Consider the following 17,853-nt stretch of genomic DNA (forward strand, 5'->3'; position numbering starts at 1 on the left):
CCATGTAAATCCCATGGCAGACACAATACAGTGATCACCATGTAAATTGCACTGCAGATGGAGTACAGTGAGCACAATGTAAACCTCATTGCAGACAGAATACAGTGAGTACCATGTACAGTGCCTTGAAAAAGTATTCATACCCCTGGATATTTTCCACATTTTGTCATGCTACAACTTGTAAATGTATTGTATTGGGATTTTATGTGATAGACCAGTGGTCGGCAAGCCGCGGCTCGTGAGCCACATGCGGCTCTTTACACACGCTAATGCGGCTCTTCTGTGTGCCGGGCGCCCGCTCCCCTCCCTCCTCTCGGGCGGCCGCCCCAAAAGTCAGGACCTTTTAATCCGGCCCGCGGATGTGGCTGTCAGGATGTGTGTAGGCGGGGCAGCGTGACGAGCGTGAGGGGAGGGGAGCTAGGCTCCTCTCACAGTCCGCCCTGAAGACCTGAACGGCGCGGGAACACGGCGAGAGGAACGCGCGGAGCAAAGGTAAGTGAATTGACACAGGGGGGACTTGGGGACTTAATATGGGGAATGAATTACTATGGGGATGAATTACTATATGGGGGATGAATTACTATATGGGGGATGAATTACTATGGGGGGATGAATTACTATATGGGGGATGAATTACTATATGGGGGATGAATTACTATATGGGGGATGAATTACTATATGGGGGATGAATTACTATATGGGGGATGAATTACTATGGGGGATGAATTACTATGGGGGATGAATTACTATATGGGGGATGAATTACTATATGGGGGATGAATTACTATGGGGGATGAATTACTATGGGGGATGAATTACTATATGGGGGATGAATTACTATATGGGGGATGAATTACTATGGGGGATGAATTACTATATGGGGGATGAATTACTATATGGGGGATGAATTACTATATGGGGGATGAATTACTATGGGGGATGAATTACTATGGGGGATGAATTACTATATGGGGGATGAATTACTATGGGGGATGAATTACTATGGGGGATGAATTACTATAAAAACTTATTGAAACTAAAAACAGTGTACCATCCTATGTATTTTCAGTTTTAAAAATGTGGCTCTCAAAATAAATTTCAATCGTGGTTTTGGCGAGATTTGGCTCAGTTGAAAAAAAAGGTTGCCCACCACTGTGATAGACCAACACAAAGTGGCACATAGTTGGGAAGTGGAATCAAAATGATAAAATGGTTTTCAAATTTTTTAACAAATATCTGAAAAGTGTAAATCCCACTGCAGACGGAATACAGTGAGAACCATGTACAGTGCCTTGAAAAAGTATTCATACCCCTGGACATTTTCCACATTTGTCATGTTACAACCAAAAACGTAAATGTATTTTATTGGAATTTTATGTGATAGACCAACACAAAGTGGTACATAATTGGGAAGTGGAAGGAAAATGAAAGAATGGCTTTCAAATTTTTTTATACAAATAAATATCTGAATAGTGTAAATACCACTGCAGACGGAATACAGTGAGCACCATGTAAATCCCACTGCAGATAGAATACTTTGAGTACAATGTAAATCCCACTGCAGACAGAATACAGTGAGCACCATGTAAATCCCACTGCAGACGGAATACAGTGAGCACCATGTAAATCCCACTGCAGACAGAATACAGTGAGCACCATGTAAATCCCACTGCAGACGGAATACAGTGAGCACCATGTAAATCCCACTGCAGACAGAATACAGTGAGCACCATGTACAGTAAATCCCACTGCAGACAGAGGGGACTGAATACAAATGCATGCCACACTTTTCACATATTTATTTGTAAATTCTGAAAACCATTTATCATTTTCCTTCCACTTCACAATTATGTGCCACTTTGTGTTGGTCTGTCACAAAAAACCCAATAAAATACACGTTTTCGGTTGTAACATGACAAAATGTGGAAAATTTCAAGGGGTATGAATACTTTTTTAAGGCACTGTAAATCCCACTGCAGACACAATGCAGTGAGCAGAATGTAAACCCCACTGCAGACAGAATACAGTGAACACAAGGTAAATCCCACTGCAGACAGAATACAGTGAGCACCATGTAAATTCCACTTACAACAGAATACACTGAGCACCATGTAAATCCCACTGCAGACAGAATACATTGAGCACAATGGAAACCCAACTGCAGAGAGAATACAGTGAGCACAAGGTAAATACCACTGCAGACATAATACCACGAGCACCATGTAAATACCACTGCAGACAGGATACAGCGAACACCATGTAAATCCCTGTGCAGAAACAATACAGTGAGCACCATGTAAATCCCACTGCAGACACATTACAATGAGCACCTTATAAATCCCATTGCAGACAGAATACAGTGATCGCCAAGTAAATCCCACAGCAGACACAATACAGTGAGCACCATGTAAATCCCACTGCAGACAGAATACAGTGAGCGCCATGTAAACCACACTGCAAACAGAATACAATGAGCGCCATGTAAACCACACTGCAGCCAGAATACAGTGAACACAAGGTAAATACCACTGCAGACACAATACCGTAAGCATCATATAAATACCACCACAGACAGGATACAGTGAACACCATGTAAATCCCACTGCAGACACAATACAGTGAGCACCATGTACACCCCACTGCAGACAGAATACAGTGAACACAAGGTAAATACCACTGCAGACAGAATACAGTGAACACAAGGTAAATACCACTGCAGACACAATACCGTGAGCACCATGTAAATTCCACTGCAGACAGAATATTGTGAGCACCATGTGAATCCCACGATAGAGAGAATACAGTCAGCACCATGTAAATCCCACTGCAGACAGAATACAGTGATCACCACATAAATTCCACTGCAGACACAATACAGTAAGCACCATGTAAATTCCACTGCAGACAGAATATAGTGAACAGCATGTAAATTCCAATGCAGACACAACACAGTGAGCACCATATAAATCTCACTGCAGACAAAATACAGCGAGCACCATGTAAATCCCAATACAGGCAGAATACAGTGAGCACCATGTAAATCCCACTGCAGACAGAATACAGTGAGCACCATGTAAATTCCACTGCAGGCAGAATACAGTGAGCACCATGTAAAATCCACTGAAGACAGAATACAGTAAGCACAATGTAAACCCCACTGCAGACAGAATAGAGTGAGCTCAAGGTAAATCCCACAGCAGACAGAATACAGTGAGCACAAGGTAAATACCATTGCAGACAGAATACAGTGAACACTATGTAAATCCCTTTGCAAGCAGAATACAGAGAGCACTATGTAAATCCCACTATAGACGGAATACGGTCATCACCATGAAAATCCCACGGCAGACAGAATACGGTTGTCACCATGTAAATCCCACGGCAGGCAGAATACAGTGAGCACCATATACATCCCACTGCAGGCAGAAGCCTGTGCTCCTGTCCAGGCTTAATTTTTCAATTCTGGCATGATGAAAAGTTAGGGTTATTGCTACCATAAGTGATCTCCTTCTGCAATTTCCAGTTGCCAAGCTGTTATTCTGAGCCACATTCTTCAGTATTTTCTGACTTACCAACATAGAACAAGTATGCAGATCAGAAAATTCACAGTAAAGGCAGAAAGCCAGAAAACTAACATTATCATTAGGAAAACGTTATTTGAACAGCAGTTCCTTACGTTTACTGCCATTTACATTTGTATGGCTTTTCCTATTATTAAGTCTACTTGTGGATTAAATGCATCAACAGAGGAAGTTCCAGGCAGGGCTCCATGTTGTATCTGTCCATTGCAAGAAAGTTTTTACTACGCTGGAAACATTGGTACACAATAGGTCTTCTCTTGGCTGTGGACTTTCATAGAGCTGAGATTAGCTTTTCTAACGTTTGAGCTCCCAACAGCACAATTAGCAGGCCAATCTAAGAGCTTGGGAGTGGTGCTCATCTCTCTGTTGTTTATTTTTATATTGACTTTATAGATATATACTGTCTCTAAATTTCCAGATGTTTGCCAATATTACCTTGTGCTTTGCATGATGCCTTCTTTCCACTGGGAATGACAAATCAGGGACAGGAGCTGCACTTAATAGCCTATAGCACTGGCAGTCTTGTTGTCAGTTAATGCCTGAGACACTGAGGATGATATTATGTAGCAGAAAACTCTATTGGACTCTTTTTAAAAGGTATTCCTGAAGGAAGATCTCTGTCAGGAGAAAAAAGGGGAGCTGTCTTAATGGATGTGATAGATGTGCTTGTCCCTTCAGGAGTCCTGTAGAGTTTTTTGCTACATTATTTCAGCCCTGATGAAGGGAGATTTTATTGGCCCCTGAAATGCATTGTCTCCCGCTTGTCTTCCTGTTTTCAAATTATTATTGTCAGTATTTTTTATGGACTCTTAAGATGATTGTTTGATGCTCTGTTTTCAGTTTTTATATTATTGCCTGTGAGACTTTCTGTAGTAGGGTGACAACCCTCACACAATGCCTTGCAATGCATAAGTGGTGCTGTCACCTTTTCATGCACTCTCCTGTACGGCATGCCTGTAGTCTTTTAGTAGTTGGCACACATCACCCTGCTCATTGTTAGTCAGCCTCAAGTCTATGTTCACAGCAGTGAGATAGGTGGCAAGGGTTGCTGGGAGTTCGGGACGTAGTGTCAACAACACAGGCAGTGACATGCCACTAAGGTTTCACACCTTCCCACCGCCATGGTCATACATAAGACTAAAAGCTGGAGTTGGTCATGTGACTGCTGAGTAATGCTGTAACATAAGGACTTATGATAATATCTGTGCAATGATAGGAACAGGCTACCTGCTATATTGCTAGACTATTCCTTCAGGAACAAATTCTTGATTATCGAACAATGGGCGACACACCAATGACATCACATCACATCTCTAATCCTGGATGGGTAAAGTGCATTAGAGGGGCAGACCTAAAGTTGAAACATTCAGTGTATGCTATTGAACAATATAATTTGCGTTCTTGTGACATCATTGGTGTGTGGGTCATTGTTTGAAGCTGAGTGTTTGCACTGAGTGGGAACAGGCTCCTGGGCTTTGCACCCAGCTAACCACAGAGTAAAGGAACAAGCTGACAGCTTAGATACGGCATGATTTTGGGAGATCTTCTAAACTGCTAGCTCCTAGTTTGCATTGACAGGCTACTGAATCTTACGTGAACTTGGCCTTCTTTACTTAAAATTGTAATGTGATATTTTGTATTTTTTCTGTGTGTTCATATTGTGCTTATAATTTTCCTCTAGCTTTTTCGGGATTCTCTACAAACACAAAATATGATCCTTATCAAATTAAGGCTGAAATAGCAAGTCGTCGAGACAGGGTAAGAATTCCACTCCTGGTGATTCAGACTTTTTCATAATGGAGTCATTAAAATGCTCTACAAATTCTTGCTATTGTTGCAATATATTAACATTAATATGTACTGCATCTCTAGATAAAACCTTTATTTCAGATTTGGATAGAGTGGGGGTGGGTTAGACACTCTGTCAATTTATTTGCTGTCATGGTCCCCATTGCAGAGATTTACCTCTCTATTTGTACTGGTGACCTGTGTCACCAAGAAAGAAAGTGAGGGGAAATACAAAAATTTAAAATAGTCCCCTTAACAAGAGGTAGGTGTAAATCATCCAATGGGGACACCTGTTACAGTTGTATAAGAGGGGAATTCCCCGCACTTTGGGAGACTGACTCTGTGCTTCATCTCTGAAATAGGAAATGAAGGAAAATGTATTTCTTCAGCTTCAATGGTACACAGTCAGAAATAATAAACTGGCGGGGTTTCAATAATTCAATACACTTCAAAGTTTTGGCTTTTCATAAACCTATTATGTTATAAAAAAAGTTTATAAGATAAGTCTTGCATGCAGTTCCTTGCACACATTTACAAGTTTTTTTAATGCAAACACTCCCGTAGGGGGGAAAAAAACACTAAACCAGGGGTACTGAATTAAAATTCACAGAGGTCTGGTCATTAAAATTTTCATCCAGCAGAGGTCCAAGTCTCATGTTTGTGCTAAGACTCGATCCTTCATATCACAGCCCCACCCCTTTATATTACAGTTTCCCCTTTACATCAGTGTCATCAGTCCTCCCCAATACATCTTAGCCCTCTTCATATCACAGTTCACCCCCCCCCTTTACATTACAGCACTCCCTTTTACATAGCAGAACCCCCTCTTTACATCAAACCACCCCCTTTACAATACAGCCCCCTTTACAGCACAGCACCCCCCCCCCCTTTAAAATACAGCCACCCCTTCACATTACAGCACTCTCTTTACACCACAGCATCCCCCTTTACAATACATCCCTCTTTACATCACAGCACCCCCCCCTTTGCAATACAGCATTCCTTTACATCACAGCCCCTCCTTCACTTCAATGCTCTCTGCTGGCCCCCCTTCACATCAAAGCCCCTTCCCTTACATCACAGACCTCCCTCTTTTACATCCATGTCCTCAGCCCCCATATCACATCACAACCCGCTTTCCTTGCACCCCAGTCCCCTATATAGTCCCCCCTTGCACCCCAGTCCCCATTCCAGCTTTCCTTTACTTGCATCTCAGCACCCTTCACAGCCCCTTTCCTTGTATCCCAGTCCCCTTTACAGCCCCCCCCCCGCCCCGTGCTTGCACCCTAGTCCCCTTCACAGCCCCTTTACTTGTATCCAGGGGCGGACTGACCATTTGGAAACTTGGGCACTGCCCGAGGGCCCAGGGTCAGTAGGGGGCCCCATGAGATGCCCCTGGTACCTTTTTCATAGGCTTTTTTGAGTTTTGGCAAGGACACAGGGGCTCCATGATCCCGTATTGCCTGGGGGCTCCATGAGTTGTCAGTCCGCCCCTGCTTGTATCCCAGTCATCCTAGTCCCCTTTACAGCCCCCCCCCCCTTATTTGGACCCCAGTCCCCTTCACAGCCCCCTAACTTGCACTGCAGTCCTGTTCACTGCCCCCCCCTTCTTTGCACCCCAGTCCCCTTCACAGCATCCCTTTTACAGCCTCCTTACTTGCATTCCAATCCCCTTCACAGCCCCCCTAACATGCACCCCAGTCCCCTTCACAGCCCCCTTACTTGCACTCCAGTCCTCTTTACAGCCACCCCCTTACTTGCATCCCAGTACCCTTCACAGCCCCCCTTCTTTGCATCCCAGTCCCCTTCAAAGCCCAACCCCCCTTACTTTCACCCCAGCCCTCTTTAAGTGAATTTCTGTTCCATTATGTTCCATTTCCCCCTGTCAATCATAACTCTCCTCTCTTTTCCAATCTCGCACAGAAGGTAGAAGGCACGGCATGTCCAGGCAGAGGGCAGGAGCTGCCCAACTTTTCCTGTTAACAGGCAGGTGATTGGTTGCTAGGACCACCCTGCATCCTAGCACCAAATCACTGGCTGGTTAACTTGAAATTTTGGGCAGCTTCTGCGCTCTGCCTGGACATGCCGCTCCTTCTGCATTGTACCTGACTGAAGGAATGAATGCTGTGGCAGCAGTGGGAGAAGGAGGATATCACACGGGAAATGACACCCAGGCTGGTAAATGGTAGAGCCACAGTCCAGGTAGGACTATCATTCGGTCAATGTCTGGACCGCGGTCCGCCATTTAGTGATAGTGGTGTGAACCTCCTGCGCTCAAGATGATTTTAAACAATAATATTAATAGCGAGAAGCTGCCAACATTAAATCATATATCCAATGATCCTCAAAAATTAAATTATGAAAAAAATGTAGCGCTAATCGCTTATATTCAAATAAATCAATGTGCAAATAAATCCCCTCAATTATAAGTGAATAAACGTGTCTACTATAAATAACCTCGTGCTTATAAAAAAACACAAAAAACACAAAAAAGGCTCCTATAGTGATGGTGAAAAAACCAGTTCTTTTTACTGATATAACAGTGCGTGTTTTAACAAATTTGCATAAACACACAATGTGCACTAATATATATATATACACACCTACACAAATCCCATAAAGTGGATAAAACAACCTCATGTGCAAATGTGAACTCTAATTAGTGCAATAGTATACACACAATGATCTATTTTCATGCGTTTTAAAGTCCAACTTTCAATAATCACGCTCAAGTGAACAAAACAACTCGTGCTGATATCCGTGTAAAAACGTGGGTTGATGGCTGTACAAAAGTATCATCCGTTCACTGGCTGAATTAGCCTCTCACCTTACAGACTCGACCCTTGCGAGTCAAAGCGTTTTAATCGGATCCCTCTCACAGATCCTCCAGGTTAGTATCACTCCAAACGACAGCTCCCACTATGTGCAGATCTCCCTCTGGGGATCAGAACTCCAATATTGGCTCCTTCTCCAGGCAGGGTCACGTACTGCGCTAACCACTCACATGTAACATAAAACACAAGCTTCCATTGTGTAATATGTTTATTGCCAAAAATAATGGTAAAATAGAATGCGCATACTTACATCAACTTAATGCAAATCAGGGCTCCTACCACATGCTCTTGGATGTCATCTGCATGGGTGTACAGAGTGCAAAGAGGTGTACCAAGATGGCCGCTACGCCGGAAGTACGTCACTACGTCGGGCCGACGCGTTGCGTCACAGTATCATGTGACTTCCTCAGGGCTGACATGCGTAGTGAAGGACTTCCTTTAAGTACCCGGCATAATCAAATGTACCTTCCCAAAGGAGGGTCAATGCCCACACTGCAGGATCTTCCGCGGCCATATTCTTGTAGCCAAAAATACATTACTCAGCCCAATAGAGCCGGAATGTAAAAAATGGGGACAAACACTAGAATCTCGGCCAGATGTATCTATATATATATATATATATATATATATATATGAATCTCATATTCAATGAACCTATTCTTGCGTGATCATACAGTCATGGCCGAAATTGTTGGCACCCTTGATATTTCTCCAGGAAATCATGTATTTCTCACGAAACGTATTGCATTAACACATGTTTTGCTATACACATGTTTATTCCCTTTGTGTGTATTGGGACAAAACAAAAAAAGGGAGGAAAGAAAGCAAATTCGACATAATGTCACACAAACCTCCAAAAATGGGCTGGACAAAAGTATTGGCACCCTTTCACAACTGCGGATAAATAAGAATGTTACAAGCATGTGATGCTCCTGTAAACTCACCTGGGGCAAGTAACAGGTGTGGGCAATATAGAAATCACACCTGAAAGCAGATAAAAAGGAGAGACGTTCACTTAACCTTTGCATTGTGTGTCTGTCTGTGCCACACTAAGCATGGACAACAGAAAGAGGAGACGAGAACTGTCTGAGGACCTGAGAACCAAAATTGTGGCAAAATATCAACAATCTCAAGGTTACAAGTCCATCTCCAGAGAACTAGATTTGCCTTTGTCCACAGTGCGCAACATTATCAAGAAGTTTGCAACCCATGGCACTGTAGCTAATCTCCCTGGTCGTGGACGGATGAGGAAAATTGATGAAAGATTGCAACGCAGAATAGTCCGGATGGTGGATAAGCAGCCCCAAACATGTTCCAAAGACATTCAAGCTGTCCTGCAGGCTCAGGGAGCATCAGTGTCAGCGCGAACTATCCGTCGACATTTAAATGAAATGAAACGCTATGGCAGGAGACCCAGGAGGACCCCACTGCTGACACAGAGACATAAAAAAGCAAGACTACAGTTTGCCAAAATGTACTTGAGTAAGCCAAAAGCCTTCTGGGAAAACGTCTTGTGGACAGATGAGACCAAGATAGAGCTTTTCGGTAAAGCACATCATTCTACTGTTTACCGAAAACGGAATGAGGCCTACAAAGAACAAAACACAGTACCTACGGTAAAATATGGTGGAGGTTCAATGATGTTTTGGGGTTGTTTTGCTGCCTCTGGCACTGGGTGCCTTGACTGTGTGCAAGGCATCATGAAATCTGAGGATTACCAAAGGATTTTGGGTCGCACTGTAGGGCCCAGTGTCAGAAAGCTGGGTTTGCGTCCAAGATCCTGGGTCTTCCAGCAGGACAATGACCCCAAACATACGTCAAAAAGCACTCAGAAATGGATGGCAAAGAAGCGCTGGAGAGTTCTGAAGTGGCCAGCAATGAGCCCAGATCTAAATCCCATTGAACACCTGTGGAGAGATCTTAAAATTGCTGTTGGGAAAAGGTGTCCTTCCAATAAGAGAGACCTGGAGCTGTTTGCAAAGGAAGAGTGGTCCAAAATTCCGGGTGAGAGGTGTCAGAAGCTTATTGATGGTTATAGGAAGCGACTGATTTCAGTTATGTTTTCCAAAGGGTGTGCAACCAAATATTAAGTTAAGGGTGCCAATACTTTTGTCCAGCCCATTTTTGGGGTTTTGTGTGACATTATGTCATATTTGCTTTTCTGCCTCTGTTTTATATTTGTTCCAATACATACAAAGGGAATAAACATGTGTATAGCAAAACATGTGTTAATGCAATACCTTTTTTTTGTGAAATACTTGATTTTCAGGAAAAATATCAAGGGTGCCAACAATTTCGGCCATGACTGTATGTGGACAGACCAGTACGAGAAATATAGAAACATGGATATCATACTGGTAGCATATATTTAATATTATTTATATAACAAATAACCTATATCTACCAATTATAGATCAAACCGGAATCATACACATATATAATGGCCGCTACTCTGGAATTAAACCACTAAGCCAACAAAGTGGGACAATAAACATTAACCATGTAAAACCCCTCATTACAATCTTTAATTAAAATAAAAAATTTTTTTATATATATAAAAAACTTTTTGTATTTATTATTTAAAATTATTTAAAATATACCAAAATAAAAATATAAAAAAATATATAAAATAAGGATCAAAGAATTCCTGACACTCCACCCATACCCTTTTACTGTAAATCCATACAGGCCACATCCAAAAACCTGATCTTACAACCGAGCCATATACATTTATATAAAATTTTTTTTAAAATTTATATAATATAAAAAGTTTTTTTGCACAATATAAAAATCATTAACAAACAGACAGGACCTTTTAAAAGAGGAATAGTACGTATAAATCTACTGTGCGCACATAAGGAATCCCTATCAAACACCTCATAACTAATGGAGTTTATGGTATTCTCACTACTATATCAATAATCTGAAATAAAACAATTTAAATCGAACTCTATGTTCAGCCCTTTGGGGGTATAAGTTTGCATATTATAAATCCACTTGGATTCCAATTTACTTAGGGACCTCACTTTATGGCTACCCCTCCAATGCTTCCTATATTTAGTAATACCTATTATTTTGGGGTATTTGGGTTTTTTATATATATAAAAAAAATTTTTATTACGGCTATCAGATATTCTGACAGGTCTGCAGGAGACCTGCATGACATCAGCGATCTACTGATCACTGGTGCAATGCTATCCAGGCTCCTCTGGACAAAAATAATAAATGCACATTTTTTTACCTGCCAAAAAAATGTGCATTTATTATTTTTATCCAAAAGATGAACTTCTCCTTTAAGAATTATTTGGTGTCTTTTAGTACCCTCACCATAATGTTGCTCTTTGCTCTTTATACTATTTATTTGCTCCCCAAACCCTAGCCATACAATAAATGGTGTACACATCTTGTACTGGCACTAACAATCTTTTCAAGTAATTTTTTCAAAGGTCCTGCTCTGTATTTTAGACTGTAACTGCTAAACAATAAACCAGGGGTTCAGGATAGATAGTTGGTCATAGAAGCATAAGAAATGATCTGCAAGTCTCTGATAGCTATCCTTAAATGTGGGTAGAAGCCCAAGAATGGAAGATACAACATGTAAATAACTTGTTTCATTAAGCCAAACATATACATATTGAGATTCCTACAAGTCATTTTGCACATATGACCTTCAAGCTTTTTGTAATAAACTTGATTTTGTAATATTTTTTTGAAATGATGTTATGTACAATAGTGTTTTTTTTCAGCTTTCTAGGTTAAAACGAGAGCTAACTCTGATGAAGCAGGAACTTCAGTTCAAAGAAAAGGGAGTGGAAACTCTACAAGAGTAAGCTGACTGAGGCTATTCACTTCTTTTTAATGAAATATATTGCCCTTGGTGTCCTTGAAATTATTTTCAGAAAAATAAAAAGGAATCCTCTCTTCCTCTGTTAGTAGCAGCTAGTGGTGTATCCCATTCATGCGGTATACAGTATACAGTGGGTTTGTCCTACTTTTGAGACAGCCTGTGCATGGGGTCACGTTTCTCTAAAAAGATAATACTGGTTCATTAGACATGTGGATATATTTGTCCATTTAATGTATTGTGGGTGGCTGTCTTAGTATGCTTATGTTAGTGTGTAACCTGTTCCTTTTGCAGCATATTAATTGCACTGCTGACTCAGAATTCCCTCTTTCTTGGACAAGTCTGCTTAGCCAGTATTCCACGAGGACCTAAATATGCAATTCCTTCCTACTGAACACATAGCTGTAATAAGCTGCGGACATTACAGCTCTGGCCGTGCAGGGAATTTCCATCTGCGCTAATGTTTAGTTTAGAAAATCTTAGCATACTTTCAGAACAGGGTGGCATTGTTAGCTCTCTAGAAGAGAAGCCATAGATTATATGTATATAGCAAAAGACACAAGCCCACGAGAAAACACCAGATATGGCCAGTGCCCTGAGATAACAGTAAAACACACAGAAGCAGTTAAAAAACAAAAAGAGCATTGTTAGTGGTAATGGGACAGGTCCTGTGTATAAAAAAAAAATCCCTGGCCTCTCAACAGTACCTGCTGTTGATAGAAGGGTAGCAGGAAGCAAGCTGTGGTTAGCTTGAGGTCTGTTGCCAGGCCTGATGATGTAAAAGGCCAGGTTTACAACAAAACTTTCCATTCTTCAAGTAGGTAATCTATGGCTTTACATGGGAGGTGTCTAATGTGGCTGGCAGTTATTTCTTCAATATGTGATTTTAAAAATAGTACTCCAAGGCTTAAATCATTCCAAGGGCAGCTCGCTCAGATGATTCGTTTATTCGTTGTGTCCTTACATTTTGACATTAATTAATCAGTCAGTTGAAAGTACAGTGTTAGATTCTGTTCTTAAAGAATAAGTAATCACTAAAATCTCATATAATTTGTAACATTTTAATGAGATTACAGAAGTAATTTCAATCTTTTTTTTTTTTAATCTGGTTTGCATTAAACTAGTATTTGTTGATACTGACACAAGGGTCTATGTTTGGCACTTCCTGTTCAGTGGGGACAAAGCTCAGTCTCTCAGATGCACTTTGTCACACGTGCTGCTACTAGAAACTATAAAATGTCGTGCTGACATTTATTATACAGGTATATTCTGCTGTTGTCATCCATCAGGAAACCCACCCTGAGAAATGACAGGCAGCCGCCACTGGAGTCCACTCAAAGAATGTAGGTGGGAAATAGCTGAAAAGAGGATGCATGAGAAACAAGGAAAGGGAGTATTTATTATCTTTTATTTCTAACAGAAATAAAATCCTATCAAGTGTCTATGATAAACAGTGTTGATTTTGCACTAAGTGCATTCAGTTAGGGTTTACATCAACTTTAAATTACTAAGTTATTCAGTAAACCTGCTTTTGAGCTTAACAAGCTGAATGTCCAGTGCTGTCTACATATATAAATATTACAAGAAAATAAAATGAAAATTCATAACAGTAAGCCTCGAATATAACTACTTTCTACATTTGTTGACAAATATTGTGTGATAATCTGTAATAATTCACAGAAGATATTCACATAAAATAGGATATTACAAAAATGCTGCAAATATAAACAGTGAACAAACTTTTATCTAGTATCCATGAACAGATCATGTGCTGCATAAAGATACACTTAAGTCCATATATATTTGGATACAGACACAATTTTAGTTTTTTACAGGTATTTACCAAAACATTGAAGCTATAGTTATATAATGGGTATGAGGTGAAAGTGCACACTCTCAGGTTTAATTTGAGGGTATGCACATCCAAACTGGAGGAAGGGTTTAGGAATTACAGCTCTTAAGAGTAGCCATCCCCCCTTTTTCAAGGGACCAAAAGTAAATGGAAAATTGAATCAAAAGCTGTTTCATGACCAGGTGTGGGCTACCCCTTCATTATTTCTTCATCAATTAAGCAGGTAAAAAGTCTGAAATTGATTTTAAGTGTGGTATTTGCATTTGGAATCTATTGCTGTGAACCGACATCATGCGTTCAAAGGAGCTGTCCAAGCAAGTGAAACAGGCCATTGTAAGGCTTCAAAAGCAAAACAAATCCATCAGAGAGATAGCAGCAACATTAGGAGTGGCCAAATCAACAGTTTGGTACATTCTGAGGAAAGAAAACGCACTGGTGAGCTCAGCAACATAAAAAGGCATGGATGTATATGGAAGACAACAGTGGTGGATGATTGCAGGATCCTCTCTATGGTAAAGAAAAACCCATTCACATCATTCAGACAAGTGAAGGACACTCTCCAGGAGGTGGGTGTATCATTGTCAAAGTCTACAATCAAGAGAAGACTTCAGGAGAGCAAATACAGAGGGTTCAGCACAAGGTGCAAAACATTCGTAAGCCTGAAGAATACAAAAGCTAGATTAGACTTTGCCAAAAAACATCTAAAAAAGCCAGACCAGTTCTGGAAAAGCATTCTTTGGATGGATAAAACGAAGATTAATCTGTACCAGAATGACGGGGAAAAAAAGTGTGGATAAGGCTTGGAACAGCTCATGATCCAAAGCACACAATGTCATCTGAAAAACATGGTGGATGCAGTGTGATGGCATAGGCATGCATGGCTTCCAGTGGCACTGGGTCATTGGTGTTTATTGATGATGTGACAGAAGACAGAAGCAGACGGATGAATTCTGCAGTGAGGAAAGCTAGATCCACACGCAAAATTCTTTTTGAGGGGACTGCGATTCAACTTTATCCAAATCTCTCTTGGATAACTCTACAGAAGAGGCGACTTCTCTAACCTCTGCTGTCCCTTCTACTTGAGAATCACATTACCTATACCTGGGGTTTTCCCTTCAGCCTGACGGTGAAGCGTAATGGAAAATCTGCAATAATGAGAGTGCCGGAGGACTTGTTTGCCTTCTGTGATGCTTTTGAAATTTTACAGCCAGATCTACTCGGTTTGGACCTTTTAACACCAGCACCTATGCCTCCAATGATGTGGCAGAAAGTCTCTCCAAAAAAATGCGCTAGGCCTTCTGATTCTTCCCACAAGTCTCCAAAACAGAAGCCTTCCTTATTTAGACATTCAGCACAGTTGCATTTCTTACTCTTTTCCATTGGACTGGTAACATTTGATATATAGTGTTTTTTCTTACTTTTCATGTTGTAGCTGGTCCAGTGTACCCAGACACCTCACTCCCCCTTCCTATTTTTTATTTTAGGGATGGTGCTGGGGTGTTTTGTTCTCTGATCTCCCATAAGCAATAGTCGTTCATTGTGTTTTCCTGTCTATGTATGGTCATATCACATTGAAATACATTAATGCAATATGCCCATTATTTGTTTCACTTGCTGCTTTCCATTTTTCAAATGCTGGAGCCCTTTGGAGTGCTGTTTCCGGTGTTCAACCCCTTGTCTTCCTCCCCTTCAGACTCCCCGTTAATTGAACCTGTGTATATGCTCCTGTTGCCATCATCTAGGTCCAAGGGGTATCTAGGAACTGTTTCTATGGCTGATTGTTCTACATCTTGTATTAAGCTGGTCTACCTTATTGGTGGTTTGGTGAACTACTCATCTCTGACTTTTCCTTTTTTTCTCCTTTTATATTTTCTTTTCTGTTTGTCTGTGTCTCTCCATGCCTCCAGACACTCCACACATTACCAAGCTGCTGGGCTACAGTGGGGGAAATAATTATTTGATCCTCTGCATATTATGTAAGTTTGCCCACTTACAAACAAATGAAGGGTCTATAATTTTTATCATAAGTGTATTTTAAATGACAGAAACAGAATATCAACCAAAAATCCAGAAAAAACACATGATACAAATGTTATAAATGGAGTTACAGTTCAGTGAGTAAAATAAATATTTGATCCCCTACCAACCAACAATAATTCTGGCTCCCACAGACTGTGCTCATGTGGTACACAGATTAGTCTTGTCAATTTATGAAGGTGCTTCTAATGACAACTCGTTATCTGTATAAAAGACACCTGTCCACAGAATCTCTTTCTTCCTCACCATCATGGGGAAAACCAAATTGCTGTCAAAGAACATCAGGGACAAGACTGTAGACCTGCACAAGGCTGGAATGGGCTACACCACCATCAGCAAGAAGCTTGGTGAGAATGAGACTGTTGGAGTGATTATTCGCAAATGGAAGAAATGCGAAATCTGCAGCGGATCAAATAATTATTTCCCTCACTGTAGTTCCACAGCTTGGTAATTTGCGTAGTGTCTGGAGGCATGGAGAGACACAGACAAACAGAAAAGAGAATAGAAAAGGAGGAAAAAAGGAATAATCAGAGATGAGTAGATCAACAAACTAACAATAAGGTGGACAAGCTTAATACGAGATGTAGAACAATATGGTATGATATGTATATCATCCTTATATCCATAATACTACTCTGCTGTCACAATTACATTGGCTAATTACCCAACATTGACATTTTATCATGGTGAAGATTCTGTCCTTAAATGTCAATGGTTTAAACTCTAACCATAAACAACATCTTGCACTTCAGGAGTTTAGGCAGTCAGGAGTGGACATGATATTTGCACAGGAGTTCCATCTAAATAAAAGAGGCTTTCTATTTGTGCCTGTTTAATCGGTCATAGATCCTAGAGGTCATTTTATTATCCTAAGACAGTCTTTCTCAACCTTTTCAACACAGAGGAACCTTTGAAAAAACTTTCTGGCCTCAGGGAACCCCTACTAAAAATTACCATATACATAACTCATAACACATTAGTGTGATGGTCAGTGGGAAGAAACCCTGTCCTAAGGGGTACCTGGTCCAATCATGATTGCCACCCTATGCAACTTGTATACCTTTAATGTCAACCAAACTGCCTTTCTTTCTCACCTATATAAATGCCTATTCTGGGTGGAACACAAATTTCTGTTGATGGGGGAGATTACAGTTTACCATTCTCAATAGTACTGGATAGATCTTCCCTAAACTCTGAGGCCCCACATTCCAGCACTACTAAAAGTTCCCAACTTTTCCACCAGTTCACCAGATGGCGGGCTTTTTTTCATGTATGGCACATTACTCTCATCCCCACCTCTTGCATTCATGCAATGACTACTTTTTTTTTAAATAACCCAATGTTACGGACGCTTAAAGCAGCTACCATTGTGCCCAGCTCTTGCTCTGACCATGCCCCCATTTTGTTGACACTATCCCTTGATGCTATCAAATTGATAACTTGTCACTGGCAGCTTAACAACTTTCTGCTTAAACATCTACCTTCCAAGGTGGAACTAGAAGCGATGCTACGTACTTATTTTATCGAGAATATTGGTTCGGAGGAAGTTTCCCTTAATACTGTTTGGGAAGCACACAAACCGGTTCTCCAGGGACAATGTATCGCTCTCTCCTCTGCCTTGAAAAAAAAATGCCAATATGCTTAAAATTCAGATAGAACAGAAAGTACACACCCTTGAGATGTGTCTTCAGGCATCCCTGTCACTGTGTGTCCTCCGGACACGGGTAGACCTTCAAGCCACTCTTAAGGAAATAGCCCTCGGAAAGGTCGAGAGAACTCTTACTCGTATATGGCAAGCTTACTCTGACAAAGGCAATAAGGCCCACTGTCTCCTGGCAAATAAAATAAATGATAAAATCCATTCCTCTGCACCAAAAATGGTTAGAGATAAAGATGGAACACCACATTCACATTCGG

General features: G+C 40.9%; 1 protein-coding gene across 1 annotated transcript in view; it reads left to right on the top strand.

Annotated features, from left to right (window-relative positions):
* WWC3 (WWC family member 3) overlaps positions 1-17,853 on the top strand; it is a 264,566-nt gene that overhangs the window by 148,152 nt on the left and 98,561 nt on the right. The window contains exons 4-5 of the mRNA XM_089673898.1: positions 5,263-5,339; positions 11,950-12,029. Coding sequence (XP_089530024.1) covers positions 5,263-5,339; positions 11,950-12,029 — 157 coding nt within the window. The remainder of the gene's footprint in view (positions 1-5,262; positions 5,340-11,949; positions 12,030-17,853) is intronic.

The sequence above is a fragment of the Staurois parvus genome, unplaced genomic scaffold, assembly GCF_062004578.1.
Source record: "Staurois parvus isolate SC_StPar_1 unplaced genomic scaffold, SC_StPar_1.0 ptg000145l, whole genome shotgun sequence".
NCBI lineage: Eukaryota > Metazoa > Chordata > Amphibia > Anura > Ranidae > Staurois > Staurois parvus.